The following is an 18,034-nucleotide window of genomic DNA, read 5'->3' as shown; positions in this document are numbered from 1 at the left end:
AGATATGGCAGTCTCCAAAAATAATCTGTCCCCCGCTTGCTTGATTGACAGTCACCATGTGGCACATAACTGGAGGTGCAACTGATAGCCCTGCTGCTGATTCCCTTAAAAAGACATTGCTCCGCAGCTGGGACACCACTCTAATGCTATCAGGGGCTATTCTTGGCTTTCTGAATCATAGCACCAATCCAAATGCACCATAATGTAACCTTGAGGGATCCAAAACAGCAGTTATCAGCAACAGCGTTTTTAATGTAAAGATATTCAATTAACAGTAAGTGACAAAGTATTATAAGTATTTACAATCAAATATAACAATGTTTATACTGTGAAACCATTCTTGCTAAAACTATTGTTTAGCAACAAACAATGTAAACAACAATAAAGGAAATAAGAAATGTTGCATCATTGATTACCAAGTAAAAATGACTTACTTGTATCCACAAGGGTGCCTTGAACAGATGGGACAGTGCCCAGATGGCTATAGCCTCAGCAGCTATCTCTTTATCCAGAAATGTTTCCAGAAAATCCAAGGTGAGAACGGTTGAGCCTCCAAAGTAACCACCCAAAAACAAAACCACACAGTTTCTTAGCTGTGTAGTTCTGTTTTTCTCCTTGCAAATCCCTACACCTGAGGCAAGGCTGGGAATGCTCCAACTGCTCAGAAGTACCAATATGGTTGTTTAACTTTATATACTTGGGGACAAAACAGCATCATCACTTCACTGCCACTCCCCATTGGCCACCCTGTCAGAGGCATCATGGGAAAAGGAGCCATTTATGCAAGCTCACACCTGTCACTCACTCCACACTGGTGGGAGATCAGCGTTTCATTGCTCTTTGTTTGGGTACTAATATTTACTCTTTCATAAAAGGTGATAATTAATATGGAGTTAACTTAAATCAACTTAACACTTCAGAAACGAACATTGTAATTAATGTACAAAAAATAAGTAACTCTGACTCATTAAATAGCTGGTGACCAAAAGGAGAGAGTGGCTGTCCCTGTCACTCAAACTAAAGACGAACCCCTTTACAAGAGGAACAAATGCAATATTTACACTATTAGTCACCATGCTAGTTACATCCCATAGATTTAAACAAATTAAAATATAAACTGTTGGCAATATGTCGGTGTACTGTACCAACATGTACAGTAGACTTAGTGCAGGTTATATGTGTTGATAATTAGTGCCAAGTTAGTTAGTAAGACTTGAGTGTTAGATAACTCTAGGTTTTGTAACCTGCTTTGGTAACAACATTGCTTGAAGATGTTCAACATCCTTCTTCTGGGAAACGTTAAATGCCTTGACCGGTTTAGTATGCCAATCATGTTCATATCTAGCTCTGAAATATTTTTGTCAAAATAATTTATTGAAAATGTAACAACTAAAAGGATTGTAACCAACAAGGAAAGGAAAGGGGGATACCTAGTCAGTTGTATAACTGAATGCATTCAACTGAAATATGTCTTCCACATTTAACCCAACCCCTCTGAATCAAGCATATTACATCACGTATACATCTGGACATCCTATTTCTTTTAGAAATGTTTGTATATTGAGAAATGACTGTAAAATGACTCATATATGGGATCATTCACAATATACTGTAAATTGAAAGCATCCTATTGGAAAAAAATGGACAATTCCTGAATTAACTTGGTGTTAAACCCAACCATGTACTTGAAAACTTTTTTATTGTTTATTTGACTAGCAAATTGATAGAGAACATTCAATAATCTGGGTGCTAATGCAATGGAGAAGTGAGGGGTGAATGAGCTTTTGAAGCTTGGAACAATAAGCTTGCCATGATGGTATGGCCAGGTTGAGTATTTGTTCAGAACAGGGTTAACAGCCATACACTTGCTGTAAGATGCCATGGTATCTTCAGTAACCACAAGTTATGTTCAATGCCCCACCTTGGCTACACTATTAAAAGAAGAACAAAATGTTTTGGTACTTTTTGCAATTAGGACGTCGCCATTTTGCGGATTATGGGAAACACCTGAAAAGGTTGTATAGCCTAATGCTTTGTTATGTTTATAATTAGTTTATTTTGGGATATGGTTTACAATATTTGATACTGTATATTGTATACTGTATTCATGATGTCACAAAATTAAATTGCCATTGCTTGTGATCAGTGACCTTTTTCCCCCTCCCCTCATGTTTTCGCTCAGAAGCACAGAGCACTGTTGGCTGCTCTTACAGTCTGGTCTGGTCCTAGTCAGGCAGCTGCTCTCTTTCACTCTCATCTCGGCTGACTGAAAATAAATTCTATATTTAGGCCTATCAAAACTCGAAGGGAAAACCCAGGGGCAATTGTAAAAAGTACAGTAACTGAATTTGTCGCTGAATTTGTTACTTTCATAGAAAAAGTCACTAGGGTGGTCTGACAAACCCCTAGACCTAGTGACAAAGTTGCACTAAATTGGCAACACAACCAACTCTGTTATAATAATTATACAGCATTATATTTGGGTCCTAGATATTAGGGATATTCAGTAGCTGATTTTTATAGATACAGTGACTTGCGTAAGTACTCACCCCCCTTGGCATTTTTCCTATTTTATTGCCTTACAACCTGGAATGAAAATAGATTTTTGGGGTGTTTGTATCATTTGATTTACACAACATACCTACCACTTTGAAGATGCAAAATATTTTTTATTGTGAAACAAACAAGAAATAAGACAACAAAAAACACAGAAAACTTGAGCGTACATAACTATTCACCCCCACAAAGTCAATACTTTGCAGAGCCACCTTTTGCAGCAATTACAGCTGCATGTCTCTTGGGGTATGTTTCTATAAGCTTGGCACATCTAGTCACTGGGATTTTTGCCCATTCTTCATGGCAAAACTGCTCAAGTTCCTTCAAGTTGGATGGGTTCCGCTGGTGTACAGCAATCTTTAAGTCATACCACAGATTCTCAACTGGATTGAGGTCTGAGCTTTGACTACCTCATTCCAAGACATTTAAATGTTTCCCCTTAAACCACTCTAGTGTTGTTTTAGCAGTATGCTTAGGGTCATTGTCCTGCTAGAAGGTGAACCTCCATTCCAGTCTCGAATCTCTGGAAGACTGAAACAGGTTTCCCTCAAGAATTTCCCTGTATTTAGTGCCATCCATCATTCCTTCAATTCAGACCAATTTCCCAGTCCCTGGATGGTGTTCTCGGGCTGATGAGAGGTGTTCATTGGCCAAAAAGCTCAATTTTAGACTCATCTGACCAGAGTACCTTCTTCCATATGTTTGGGGAGTCTCCCACATGCCTTTTGGCAAACACCAAATGTGTTTGCTTATTTTCTTCTTTAAGCAATGGCTTTTTTTCTGGCCACTCTTCTAAAAAGCCCAGCTCTGTGGAGTGTACGGCTTAAAGTGGTCCTATGGACAGATACTCCAATCTCCGCAGGGGAGCTTTGCAGCACCTTCAGGGTTTTCTTTGGTCTCTTTGTTGCCTCTCTGATTAATGTCCTCCTTGCCTAGTCCATTAGTTTTGGTGGGAAGCCCTCTCTTGGCAGGTTTCTTGTGGTGCCATATTCTTTCCATTTTTTAATAATAGTTTTAATGGTGCCCTAGTGGTGTTGCCGACTCTGAGGCCTTTCAGAACAGGTGTATATATACTGAGATCATGTGACAGATCATGTGACACTTAGATTGCACACAGGTGGACTTTATTTAAGTAATTATGTGACTTCTGAAGGTAATTTGTTGCACCAGATATTATTTAGGGGCTTCATAGCGAAGGGGGTGTATATATATATATATACGCACTACATTTTCACTTTTTTTTGTTGTTGAATTTTTTTTTTCTTTTTCATTTCAATTCACCAATTTGACACCAGTCATGTCCATTACATGAAATACAAATAAAACCCATTTAAAAGACAGGTTGTATTGAAACAAAATAGGAAAAACACCAAGGTGGGTGAAAACTTTTGAAAGGCACTGTAGCTAGCTAATGTAGGTTTCCCATGTTGCAGGTGGTTGAACAATCGCTGCTAAACTATTCCAAGACCCTTCAAGATCCCAGATTATTAAGATGTTACTAAGTAATGTAAAGGCAGAATCAACTCTGTAGATATAGTAAATTGCCCCACTGTGACACAGTTCATCCCTGCCACAACTGACCTGGGATTGTAAAACCATATGAAAAGGCATACTCTAAAAAGCACTGTCAATAAAAGCCAAGATATGTGTGGGTGCAGGGCACAGGAAGGGGATGTCCAGCGATATAGTGGTAAATGGAAAAGTGGCTATATGCTAGTGGAGGGGACCAATATAGATCATGTGATATGCTATTGATATCGTTTGAAAGATATGAAAAAGCATATAGTAATATTATTCTACACTATAATGTAAAAAAGCTACATGACTGATCCTCCATGCACAAAACCCTCTTAACAAACTTCTCACAAGCTTTCAACTCAGCAAACTGAATTTCCTACAAATGGACCAACAATGGTTGATGGACTTCCCACTGAATTCAGACAGGTAAGGTAGGTAAAGGCTCCCAGAACATTTACACCTGGCCTAATGGAAAATCAGAAAGCAGTTGTAAGGACTTCACAGAGCCGTGGAAGTGAACAGAAAAGTGAACATTCATACAATTGCAATATTCTTTTCATAAAACCGATATACAGTTGAAGTTGGAAGTTTACATACACTTAGGCTGGAGTCATTAAAACTTGTTTTTCAACCACTCCACAAATTTCTTGTGAACAAACTATAGTTCCAACAATTGTTCACAGACAGATTATTTCACATATAATTCACTGTATCACAACTACAGTGGGTCAGACGTTTACATACACTATGTTGACTGTGCCTTTAAACAGCATGGAAAATTACAGAAAATGTTGTTATGGCTTTAGAAGCTTCTGATAGGCTAATTGACATAATTTGAGTCAATTGGAGGAGTACCTGTGGATGTATTTCAAGGCCTATCTTCAAACCCAGTGCCTCTTTGCTTGACATCATGGGAAAATCAAAATAAATCAGCCAAGACTTTCACAGGTCTGGTTCATCCTTGGGAGAAATTTCCAAATGCCTGAAGGTACCACGTTCATCTGTACAAACAATAGTACGCAAGTATAAACACAATGGGACCACGCAGCCATCATACCGCTCAGGAAGGAGACACGTTCTGTCTCCAAGCAATTAACGTACAATGGTGCAAAAAGTGCAAATCGATCCCAGAACAACAGCAAAGGACATTGTGATGATGCTGTAGGAAACAGGTACAAAATTATCTATCCACAGTAAAACGAGTCCTATATTGACATAACCTGAAAGGCCGCTCAGCAAGGAAGAAGCCACTGCTCCAACACCGCCATAAAAAAAGCCAGTCTATGTTTTGCAACTGCACATGGGGACAATGATTGTCCTGTTTGGCCATAATGACAATTGTTATGTTTGGAGGAAAAAGGGGGAGGCTTGCAAGCCGAAGAACACATCCCAACCGTGAAGCACAGGGGTGGCAGCATCATGTTGTGGGGGTGCTTTGCTGTAGAAGGGACTGGTGTACTTCAAAAAATAGATGGCATCATGAGGACGGAAAAGTATGTGGATATATTGAAGCAACATCTCAAGACATCAGTTTCCTGAAGTTAAAGCTTGGTCGCAAATGGGTCTTCCAAATGGACAATGACCCCAGGCATACTTCCAAAGTTGTGGCAAAATGGCTTAAGGACAACAAAGTCAAGGTATTGGAGTGGCCATCACAAAGCCCTGACCTCAATCCTATAGAAAATTTGTGGGCAGAACTGAAAAAGCATGTGTGAGCAAGGAGGCCTACAAACCTGACTCAGTTACACCAGCTCTGTAAGGATGAAATTGGCCAAAATTCACCCAATTTTTTGTGGAAGCTTGTGGAAGGCTACCCAAAACATTTGACCCAAGTTAAGCAATTTAAAGGCAATGCTACTAAATACTAATTGAGTGTATGTAATCTTCTGACCCACTGGGAATGTGAAGAAATAAATAATTTTCTCTACTATTATTCTAACATTTCATATTTTTAAAATTAAGTGGTGATCCTAACTGACCTAAGACAGGGAATTGTTACTTAAATGTTAGGAATTGTGAAAAACTGATTTAAAATGTATTTGGCTAAGGTGTATGTAAACTTCAACTGTACACTGAGACTACAAAATATGCTCATAACTAGCTATAGTTGCTGTGAAGGTATAGCGTATAAAAGCAAATGTCTTATGAATGAATCATGTCTGATGCTAATGTATTTGTGGGGGGCTATATCATGGCTAATGTTTAACATGTGTTTAGCTAGCTAGTTGAGTAACTTGTTAGTTTGCTATGTTAGTTGTTAGCAAATGTGTATCGTAAATAAGGCTGAAATCAAATCCAATTGTATTTGTCACATGCGTTGAATATAACAGGTGTAGACCTCACTGTGAAATGCTTACTTACAAGCCCTTAAACAACAATTAAGTTTTAAGAAAAATAGGAATTAAGAATATATTTACTAAATAAACTAAAGTTTAAAAAAACGTAACACAACAAAATAACAATAACGAGGCTATATACACGGGGTACCGGTACCGAGTCACTGTGTGGGGGTACAAGTTAGTCGAGGTAATTGAGGTAATATGTACATGTTACATGTTGGACCTAGACTTGGTGGTTCGGTACCACTTTCCATGCGGTAGCAGCGAGAACAATCTACGACTAGGGTGGCTGGAGTCTTTGATCATTTTTAGAGTCTTCCTCTGACACCGCCTGGTATAGAGGTCCTGGATGGCAGGAAGTTTGGCCCCAGGGATGTTCTGGGTTGTACACACTACCCTCTGTAGTGCCTTGTGGTCGGAGGCCGAGCAGTTGCCATACCAGGCGGTGATGCAACCAGTCAGGTTGCTCTCGATGGTGCAGCTGTATAACTTTTTGAAGCTCTGAGGACCCATGCTAGATCTTTTCAGTCTCCTGAAGGGGAATAGGCATTGTAGTGCCCTCTTCATGACTGTCTTGGTGTGTTAAGACCATGATAGTTGATGCGTGATGTGGACACCAAGGAAGCTCTCGACCTGCTGTCCTGTCGATGCTAATGAGTGCGTGCCTGGCCCTCCTTTTCCTGTAGTCCACGATCAGCTCATTTATCTTCAACACGTTGAGGGAGAGGTTGTTGTGCTGGCACCACACTGCCAGGAGTGGACTCATAGAGTGGACTCACGAATCATGTACTGTTCTTGTTGCAAAGTAAGGCTTTCATCCAGTCTGTATTCTTACTGCAAACAGTTTCTTTGAAGAGCTTGTTTTCGCAGTCAGTCACGTTATCTTCCCACGCATGAGACGCTGTCAAAATACAATAAGCTACATTTGTCTCACTTGACTTGACTGCTTGGATGGGCATAGGCAGGAAGGGGAAATGAAACTCACTTTACAAAAGTAATACAGGAAGCTTACATAATCTTGGTGTATCTTGTCAAAATAATTTTGCCAGAGTGTCTGTCATTTAGAAACAGTTTTCATCACTGGCCGTGTGAGTTGTTCTCAACCACCCGTTCTTTCTACCATGCATTTATAGGAATAATGAAGTACATACTTTAATCTAATATATTTATACCATCCATCACCTCACAATTTCTGGGTTTATTTTTAAACAACATTTCGATCAAACATTACAGGATGGTATGAATAAAAACAGCCAAATATGAGAATATTGCAAACATTATTTGTAGCGTTTGTACGCACAATGTATTTATTTTAGCTTGTAACTACAGCAGTATCGGAACTCACTATGGCAGTATCTTAGCTGTCATTGGATATATTTATTTTTACCAAAAGAGAAAACTTGTTTGCATTCTATCCACATGGATTTTGGCGAAATGGGCCTATATACAAATGTTTGTAAACAAGAGCAAAAGGTTCCAGATTCAGCCCATTTGTATTGAAAGGCCCCCAGGTCCCAAATCTTTGGTTGAGGTTTGAGGAACTAGGACCTGACTGAGTTTGTCCTATTTGTAGAAAGCAGGCATGGGTTTCCATGTCCCCTGGCCCTCCCAGCCTCGCTCAGCCCCCGGCACTGATACACTGAAGAGGGTTATTTTGGTCAACGAACACAGGGGGATGGAGATGTGATTTATACAGGCAAGCCATTTCTGTCCTACTGGCCTGGCTCACATGTCAGCCGGGGACAGCTGCAGGTCGCTAAATCCAAGTTAGGGTGAGCTATAAACTCTCACACCAACTTGTTCTAATGAAAACTAACAGGACAGGGCAGTTTTTTTGATAGGAAAACACCAACGAACAGTATCCTATACATGGAACGAAACATAGAAAGTGGAAATGACCAAGACAAAATGGAGGTGTGGGTCATTTCAGGTTTATGCTTTTTGTGCCTCACTGCCAAGACATCACATTATGCTTATGGTGTAAAAATGCAAAGCAGCTGCTGAAGCCAGAAAGGCCCCCCTGACCTGCCGGGTTGGCCACTCTTTCAAATAAGGGAGAGGTAACTGTGAAGAGGCAAAAAAATCACCATTTAAGAAAGACAATTATTTACAGCCAATAAATTATTTTCAGATACCTTAAATTATATACTGTAGTATCAACTACCAAATAGTCCCTTCATGGTCACTACAGATATGGGATTTCCCAACTATTAACACCACAGATCACTGGACAAGTCAGTTACTGGTTATTCATTGTTTGTGCTTCACGTTTCCTATGATGCCAATTCTTATCCAAATAGTGCCAGTCATCAGCTGAAGGCCGGAGCAGCTGGATCAGCTAGAATGTCAGCAGCATGTTTACTAATGCATATTAATTTGGTTGTGTTGGTAAAAGTACTGTACAGCCGAGCAAGTGGCAATGTGTTCACAAATGTCTTCAATGCAATACTATATTTCAAATATTTCATGATGATTATTTGAAATATGAAAGTGCAGCAGAGCATGGAAATCATCCTAAATTAAGTTGCAATAAAATAAAATGGTATAGCAGTATTAGACAGTATTTAACAATATATAACACATTTAGACATATATATATATATACTATAATATATTGTATAACAATATATAATATATCAAACAAAATTAAGAACAAATAACAATTGCAAATGATGTATAACAATAATTTTATATAATATATATATATTTTTAAATAGGCTATTTACTGTCTGCGCCAAGGATGTTTGAACACATTTTTTTATAGTCCAGTATTTCTCTTTCTGGGAGACAGTCGTGTATTACTTGTCCAGACACCTATTCACAAGGTTTGTGTCATTCCTATACACACTCTATGACAGAGCAACATTCAGCCACGGGTCAATTTTTCTCGATCGGATGGTCATGTGGCTGAAACATAATAAAAAGTGTTTTAGACTGGAAATTGACAGCAATAAGCCCAAACAGATTTAATATTTGACTGAAGCATAATCATTTCAAACCTTGATTACATTTGGGGACATTGCCCTGCGTCCGGTGCCGTCTTTTGGATGAGGCGTTAACTGGTTTACTGACTCTCTGTGGTCATTCAAAATCCCAACCTGGCCACCTTCCATCAAGGCCACCTAATCATCCCCCTCATTCCTATCTGGCATATATCACTCCTCACCTCTCCACCAGATAGCTGATGTGTGATGAGCTTTCTGACACAAAAATGGTGTTTCCCCATACTATGCAAAGTGCTTTGAGTAACTCAGTTAGTAGAAAAGTGCTATATAAATCCAATCAATTATTAATTGGTATCATTTGTATACAATCACATCTCTCTATTATGTGTGGGAATACTTTGGAACAGATTTCCAAAAGCGATTCATTTTTTTCGGAAAACTTGGGGGCCCAAATAAAACCACCCGCGCGCAGCATTCAGCCCGTGGGCCGCCATTTGGGGAACCCTGCTGTAACGGTTGGGACCACAGGGTTGGGATTCATTCTAAAAGAAAGCACAAGTGCCATCTCCTGGAGAAACATACCCATCCCTCTGCGCATTATTGTATTTTTTTATTAACCACATTTTTTACCTAAATCCAATTGAATGGTACACATCTTGATTTAATTTGGAATTCATTCAACAAATGAGTAAAAAAGAGCATAACACCCCTTTTATAACAGGGGTTTTATGCATAATATGTCCCCCTATTTTAGGTAAGCATTATGCAAACAAATACATGGACAAATATGGAAGCTGCAGATGAGGGGTGGAGCATCAGACTTGGGACAATTTTAGCAATCCCAGTGGCCCCACAGTCCAAAAACTACAACGGAAATATAGCCGTTCAGCCATGACTGTAGTTTTAGTAGAGAAGTTGTGAAGCATTTTCCAATAGTTTCAGAATAATGCAGTTTAATTTTTCATTTATACTTCACTTATGGAAAATAATAAAAACATATTATGGAAAATAAAAGCATGTAATGTTCCAATTTCCAGTAGACCTGTCTAATAATTTGATATGCTTCTCTTTGTTTGGTATTTGTGAGATTTAGCATGTGGCTGAATGGTATAACAGGCTACAATTAATACCCCCTCTAGGTGGTGAAAGGCTTTCAGAGATATCAAACACTCCCTCAGAGGTGTTGCAAGGAGGCTGCCCTCAGCCAGATTGTTCTGGAAAATGTCAATAGAGGCTGACAACAAAGATGAAGACCCATATGGGTGAAATGCTGTTGATGGAAACTTTAGGAACAGCCATAATATTTGAAGCTATTTTCCCTCGCCTCTGAATCGTCTGAGACTTATGCCATCTGCTGGATGTGTGCACACTTACCACAACAAATGAAACCACAAGACTCTCAACGAAGGTGTCTACTTTTGTCCTTCTTATGTTCTTCTTGGCATAGGAGTTTATCAAGCGTGGAGTCGACTTTGAATATATCATTTTTGTACCGTCATGAAGGTATTCTCTTCAGCAATCATGCTTAGCTTCATATTACGTTGTGCTACATTCGTCCAGCCTATACGGGACCTATCTGTGTGTGTGTGTGTGTTCAGCCAGAATCCAAAAGGGCTTCATTTAGAATTGCTGAGTAGACATACCTTGCACTGCGTTTGTTATCAGTTACATCATTCTACATGGCTATTAGGTAATGGGTTATACATATGTTTGAATTATTTTTTTTACATGATGAGATATTGTGTTATATATATATACACTACCGTTCAAAAATGTGGGGTCACTTAGAAATGTCCTTGTTTTTAAACGAAAATCACTATTAGGTAATAGGTTATACATATGTTTATTTTTTATTTTTTACATAATGAGGTATTGTGTTATATATATATAAATATATATATACACTACCGTTCAAAAATGTGGGGTCACTTAGAAATGTCCTTGTTTTTAAACGAAAATCACATTTGTTGTCCGTTAAAATAACATTAAATTAATCAGAAATACAGTGTAGACATTGTTAATGTTGTAACTGACTATTGTAGCTGGAAACGGCAGATTTCTTAAATGGAATATCTACATAAGCGTACAGAGGCCCATTATCAGCAACCATCACTCCTGTGTTCCAAAGGCACGTTGTGTTAGCTAATCCAGGTTTATCATTTTATTAAAGGCTGATTGATCATTAGAAACCCTTTTTCAATTATGTTAGCACAGCTGAAAACTGTTGATCTGATTAAAGAGGCAATAAAACGGGCCTTCTTTCGACTACAGTGGCTTGCGAAAGTATTCACCCCCTTGGGGGTTTGTATCATTTGATTTACACAACATGCCTACCACTTTGAAGATGCAAAATATTTTTTATTGTGAAACAAACAAGAAATAAGATACAAAAATGAAGAACTTGAGCGTGCATAACTATTCACCCTCCAAGGTCAATACTTCGTAGAGTCACCTTCTACTTTGTAGAGCCATCAATTACAGCTGCAAGTCTCTTTGGGTATGTCTCTATAAGCTTGGCACATCTAGCCACAGGGATTGTTGTCAATTTTCAAGGCAAAACTGCTCCAGCTCCTTCAAGTTGGATGGGTTCCGCTGGTGTACAGCAATCTTTAAGCCGTACCACAGATTCTCAACTGGATTGAGGTCAGGGCTTTGACTAGGCCATTCCAAGACATTTAAATGTTTACCCTTAAACCACTCAAGTGTTGCTTTAGCAGTATGCTTAGGGTTGTTGTTCTGCTGGAAGGTGAACCTCCGTCCCAGTCTCAAATCTCTGGAAGACTGAAACAGGTTTCCCTCAAGAATTTCCCTGTATTTAGCACCATCCATCATTCCTTAAATTCTGACCTATTTCCCAGTCCCTGACGATGAAAAACATCCCCACAGGGATGGTGTTCTCGGGGTAATGAGAGGTGTTGGGTTTGCGCCAGACATAATGTTTTCCTTGATGGCCAAAAAGCTACATTTTAGTCTCATCTGACCAGAGTACCTTCTTCCATATGTTTGGTGAGTCTCCCATGTGCCTTTTGGCGAACACCAAACATGTTCTGGCCACTCTTCTGTAAAGCCCAGCTCTGTGGAGTGTACGGCTTAAAGTGGTCCTATGGACAGATACTCCAATCTCTGCTGTGGAGCTTTGCAGCTTCTTCAGGGTTATCTTTGGTATTTTTGTTGCCTCTCTGATTAATGCCCTCCTTGCCTGGTCCATGAGTTTTGGTGCGTGGCCCTCTCTTGGCAGGTTTTCTGTGGTGCCATATCCTTTCCATTTTTTAATAATGGATTTAATGCTGCTCCGTGGGACATTCAAAATGTTGGATTTTTTTTTTATAACCCAACCCTGATCTGTACTTCTCCACAACATTGTCCCTGACCTGTTTGGAGAGCTCCTTGGTCTTCATAGTGCTGCTTGCTTGGTGGTGCCCCTTGCTTAGTGGTGTTGCTGACTCTGTGGCCTTTCAGAACAGATCATGTGACACTTAGATTGCACACAGGTGGACTTTATTTAAGTAATTATGTGACTTCTGAAGGTAATTTGTTGCACCACATCTTATTTAGGGGCTTCATAGCAAAGGGGGTGAATGCATATGCACGCACCACTTTTCCGTTTGAATTTCTTTTGAATTATTTGTTACAAGGTATTTTTTTCATTACACTTCACCAATTTTGACTATTTTGTGTATGTCCATTACATGACATCCATAATAAAATCAATTTAAATTACAGGTTGTAATGCAACAAAATAGGAAAAATACCAATGGGGTGAATACTTTTGCAAGGCACTGTAGTTGAGTATCTGGAGCATCAGCATTTGTGGGTTCAATTACAGGCTCAAAATGGACAGAAACAAAATAACTTTCTTCTGAAACTCATGTCTATTCTTGTTCTGAGAAATGAAGGCTATTCCATGTGAGAAATTGCCAAGAAACTGAAGATCTGGTACATTGCTGTGTACTACTCCCTTCACGGAACAGCGCAAACGGGTACTAACCAGAATAGAAAGAGGAGTGGGAGGCCCCAGCGCACAACTGAGCAAGAGGACAAGTACATTAGAGTGTCTAGTTTGAGAAACAGATGCCTCACAAGTCCTCAACTGGCAGCTCCATTAAATTGTACCCGCAAAACCCCAGTCTCAACGTCAACAGTGAAGAGGCGACTCCGGGATGCTGGCCTTCTAGGCAGAGTTGCAAAGAAAAATACATATCTCAGACTGGCCAATAAAAATAAAAGATTAAGATGGGCAAAAGAACACAGACACTGGACAGGGGAACTCTGCTTCACTTTTAAAAGCATGGACATGTCTACCTGACCCCAAACCTTTGAACGGTAGTGTATATAAACACAAAGTATGTGGACACCCCTTCAAATTAGTTGATTCCACTATTTCAGCCACACCCATTGCTGACAGGTGTAGAAAATGGAGCACCATCATAGGATGCCACCTTTCCAGCAAGTCAGTTTGTCAAATTTCTGCCCTGCTAGAGCTGCCCCGGTCAACTGTAAGTGGCTCAGCCACATTGTGGTAGGCCACAAAAGTTCACATAACGGGACTGCCAAGTGTTGAAGCGCGTAGTGCTTAAAAATCGTCTGTCCTCAGTTGCAACACTCGCTACCGAGTTCAAACTGCCTCTGGAAGCAACGTCAGCACATTAATTGTTCGTCTGGAGCTTCATAAAATGGGTTTCCATGGCCGAGTAGCCGCATACAAGCCTAAGATCACCTTTTGCAAAGCCAAGCATTGGCTGGAGTGGTGTAAAGCTCTGTGCCATTGGACTCTGGAGTAGTGGAAACGTGTTCTCTGGAGTGATGAATCACGCTTCACCATCTGGCAGTCCAACAGACTAATCTTGGTTTGGGGGATGCCAGGAGAATGTTAACAGCCCCAATGCACAACTTATAGTGGAGGAGGAATAATGGTCTGGGGCTATTTTTCATGGTTCGGGCTAGGCCCATTAGTTCCAGTGAAGGGAAATCTTAAAGCTACAGCATTCAATGACATTCTAGATGAGTCTGAGCTTCCAACTTCGTGGCAACAGTTTGGGGAAGACCCTTTTCTGTTTCAGCATGCACAAAGCGAGGTCCATACAGAAATGGTTTGTCGAGATCGGTGTGGAAGAACTTGACTGACCTGCACAGAACCCTGACCTCAACCCCATCAAACACCTTTGGGATGAAATGGAACGCTGACTGCGAACCAAGCCTAATCGGCCAACATCAATGCCCGACCTCACTAATGCTCTTGTGGCTGAATGGAAGCAATGTTTCAACATCTAGTGAAAAGCCTTCCCAGAAGAGTGGAGGCTGTTATAGCAGCACAGGGGGACCACCTCCATAATAATGTCCATGATTTTGGAATGAACTGTTTGATGAGCAGGTGTGCACGTACTTTTGGTCATGTAGTGTGTGTAAAAAACATTAAGAACACATTCCTAATAATAAGTGGCACTCGCTTTTGTCCTGCCCATTCACCCTCTGAATGGCACACATACACAATCCATGTCTCAATAGTCTCAAAGCCGTCCCTTCATCTATACTGATTGAAGTAGATTTAACCTGTTTAGTTTTTGCCATGGAAAGAGGAGGTCTTCCTAATGAACTTATTTCAATTGACTGATTTCCTTATATGAACTTTACCTCGATAAAATATTTGAAATTGTTGCACGTTGTATTTATATTTTTGTTCAGTGTACATATACATACATACAGTACATAGTGTACATACATACATACATATACATACATACATTCATACATGCTTGCATACCAATAAAGAACACAAATCATAAAACATTTTAGTGCTGATATCATGCTTTATTAAATCAAGGGGAGGTTGCATTTCATTCTACAATTCTAATTTAAATCAAACGAAAGTGCAGGGCAGAACAGTTAATACATTTGGTTTTCTTTTAATTTTAACACAGCAGGTGTTGTCGCTGTGGTACACTTGCTTGATGTTTGCCCTAACACCTGACAAGGTGAAATTCTAAAGCTAACACACAAAAGTAACGCACTCAAGCAAACCTCCAAGAGATGGCTCTGATTCTGCAAAAAAAGTGCCTGATGGACTTTCAATTTTTAATGGCCAGGTTGATGTTGTTCAGAAAATCAATCAAGCAGTCATTTGCCAGAAACAGAGCACCCAAAAAAAACATTTCAGCTCAAGTGCAGGCCGCTCGCACCTTGAGCATGTCATTAAAATGGTGGTTATGACATAGTCAGTCTAAACACAAGGCCTAGTTGTGCTACTTACATGAGGGTTTATGCAAACAGCACTCAGGGTCTTATGATCATGTTACAATTCATAGGAGTATGATAATAACACTGCAGGTAATAACATACAGTGTCTAACATCTCGTCTCTCTGATTTAGTATAAACTTCAACAGGGAACCTCTCTACCTGTTGAGGAAATCTTAAGACTTCAACTTTTTGTTGAGGCACGGAGTTTAGTTTCAGGTTTAACAGGGTATTCGTTTCATGTGAAACTTTCTCCTGTTAAACATTTAGTTCCTTTTGTTTCAGTTAATATTGTCATAAATAACAATTCATACATTTTCCATAACCGTTAAATTCGGCTATATACATTATGTACATGTCACAGAAAAATGGATCAAAAATCCTAAGTCATAATTATCCAATATGGCACATTTTATAACAACTTTAGACTTTAGTCTAGTTTGGCATAAATTAATGTCATGTTTGGTATAAAAATAGTTCATATTTACAATAACATAAATCCAGGTCTTTATCAAGTAAGATTATTTTTTGTTAAATGAATAAATAAAAAGCATTGAAGTTGGGAAAGGGGAGGATAGAAATATTTGGACTGTTTTTTAAATTTTATGATCGAATGCTTACAGTTACTGTTGCAGTGTCAGATCCAAAGTCATTGTACAGTTTGAGGGTGTACACTCCAGCATCCTCCTCTTTCACACTGGTGATGATGAGTGTAGTGAGGTCCTCTGAGGTCTCGATATGGAACCTACCGCCATGCTTCTCACCAGGTAGGGTTTTTCCACTGCGGGACCATTCGATGTTAGGTGTGGGCTCTCCGGAGAAAGCACAGGCTACGGTGAGGACCTTCCCAAGTTCAATGGTTATATCCTCTGGGAGAGCTTCAATTCTTGGTGCACCTGTTGCACCTTTTAGAGAAAACAAAAAAAATACTTAGACAACTACACCACTTCAAATATGGCTAATATTTTACTTAAAGGGGCAATCCGAAGTTGAAACAATTCAAATTTTCCCCCGTTTTGGTAAAAAGCTGAGGGATGGAGAAATTTAACCACTCTCAAATTAATAGACTATGGATGCAAGGAATGACCATCCATGATATCAAAATTATATTTTTTACGATATTTTATAGTGATATAGTGTTTGCTTACACTTACATTGTTTAAAAACATTGGAGTAAAACAAGTTTTATATTTTGGATTCTGATGAGGTATGAAGCTCATGAGGCATTTATTAGTTATATTCTTCAAAAATCAATTGGTACATATCATTAATTTACAAGTCCAAAACTGTATGTAGCAGCTTTGCAGCATTACTTGTTTAAAGCCTGAAGGTATAATGCCCTATAATGCGGCTATAATGCATTGTAAGACTTGTATGCCATAAGCATGTATGAGATACTCACCTAGCATACCCTGTGCAATGGATCTCATGGAGGACCCCTCCAGGTGAGAGTGACTCATCATTTCGGTCATACTGCTGGAGCTCATGGTATGGGAAGATGTCATGGAAGACATGCTAGATAGAGACATGGTTTCCATCTGCATTTCAGCAGCCATGGCAGCCATGCTAGACATACTGGAGCTGCTGAAAGAGGTCTCCTGGTGCATAGAAGAAGAAGCCATGTGGGCTGATTGGGAAGAGAAGCTTTCCTGCATGCTACTAAGAGCAGCACTCTCCCCCATCATCATCATCTGAGCTCCTCCGTGGATTTCTTTCTTAACGACCTGTTCTGAACTTGTATGGGAAGCCATAGCCATAGATGCCTCTTTTTGACTCATTGTTACTTGTTTGGTTTTCACTGAAATAGACGAAAAGAGACAAGGAACCACTTGAAACATGCATGTACAAACGTGTATAGAATTTGTACAGAATTGAGTTTAATCAAAATACTTTTTATGGCAGAACTTACCTTTCATGGCCATGTGTTGCTGCACATAAGCTGTGACTTTAGTGTAGATGGATTGGAACACTTGGCCGACAAATGAGAATGAAGATTTAGCAGAGACTCCTCCTTCTGAGATAAGCTCACAAGAGTATTCTCCCTGGTCCTTCTCAGAGAGGTCATTGATAATGAGGGAACAATGCCCATCCACAGACATGTGGAACTCATAGTGACTGCTCTGTGTCAGTTTCACTCCATTCCTGTACCACACAACTTCTCTCACGCTGCTTTCAGATACACAGGACATTCTCACTTTGTCTTTTGAGTTTTCGGCTGTGAGTTGTTGGACAATCTTTGGAGCTTTAGGAGTTGGGGATTTCACAGTTAGTGGAGATTTGATTCTCTTAGGTGAAGTGATTGGTTCAGGAGACTTGACTTGGGGAGGTGACTTCACTCCTTTTGGTTCAGGAGACTTGACTTGGGGAGGTGACTTCACTCCTTTTGGTTCAGGAGACTTGACTTGGGGAGGTGACCTCACTCCTTTTGGTTCTGGAGACTTGGC

General features: G+C 39.7%; 2 protein-coding genes across 2 annotated transcripts in view; both read right to left on the bottom strand.

The window, feature by feature from the left end:
• The window catches only part of ttn.1 (titin, tandem duplicate 1), a 169,639-nt gene extending 169,011 nt beyond the window's left edge, over positions 1-628 (bottom strand). Inside the window, exon 1 of the mRNA XM_065018424.1 lies at positions 435-628. The gene's annotated coding sequence lies outside the window, so the exon portion shown is untranslated. The remainder of the gene's footprint in view (positions 1-434) is intronic.
• Positions 629-15,140: 14,512 nt separating this feature from the next.
• On the bottom strand, positions 15,141-18,028 carry LOC135571762 (titin-like). Its single transcript, XM_065018419.1, has 3 exons — positions 17,500-18,028; positions 16,993-17,388; positions 15,141-16,495 (listed from the first exon to the last, which is right to left on the bottom strand). Exons 1-3 carry the CDS (start codon positions 17,777-17,779, stop codon positions 16,194-16,196), a joined length of 978 nt encoding a protein of 325 aa, XP_064874491.1. The 5' UTR covers positions 17,780-18,028; the 3' UTR covers positions 15,141-16,193.
• Between the last annotated feature and the right edge of the window lie 6 nt (positions 18,029-18,034).

This window comes from Oncorhynchus nerka, linkage group LG1 (assembly GCF_034236695.1).
Source record: "Oncorhynchus nerka isolate Pitt River linkage group LG1, Oner_Uvic_2.0, whole genome shotgun sequence".
Lineage (NCBI taxonomy): Eukaryota > Metazoa > Chordata > Actinopteri > Salmoniformes > Salmonidae > Oncorhynchus > Oncorhynchus nerka.
The sequence above is the reverse complement of the archived record's forward strand: the minus strand, read 5'-3'. Positions and strand labels throughout refer to the sequence as shown.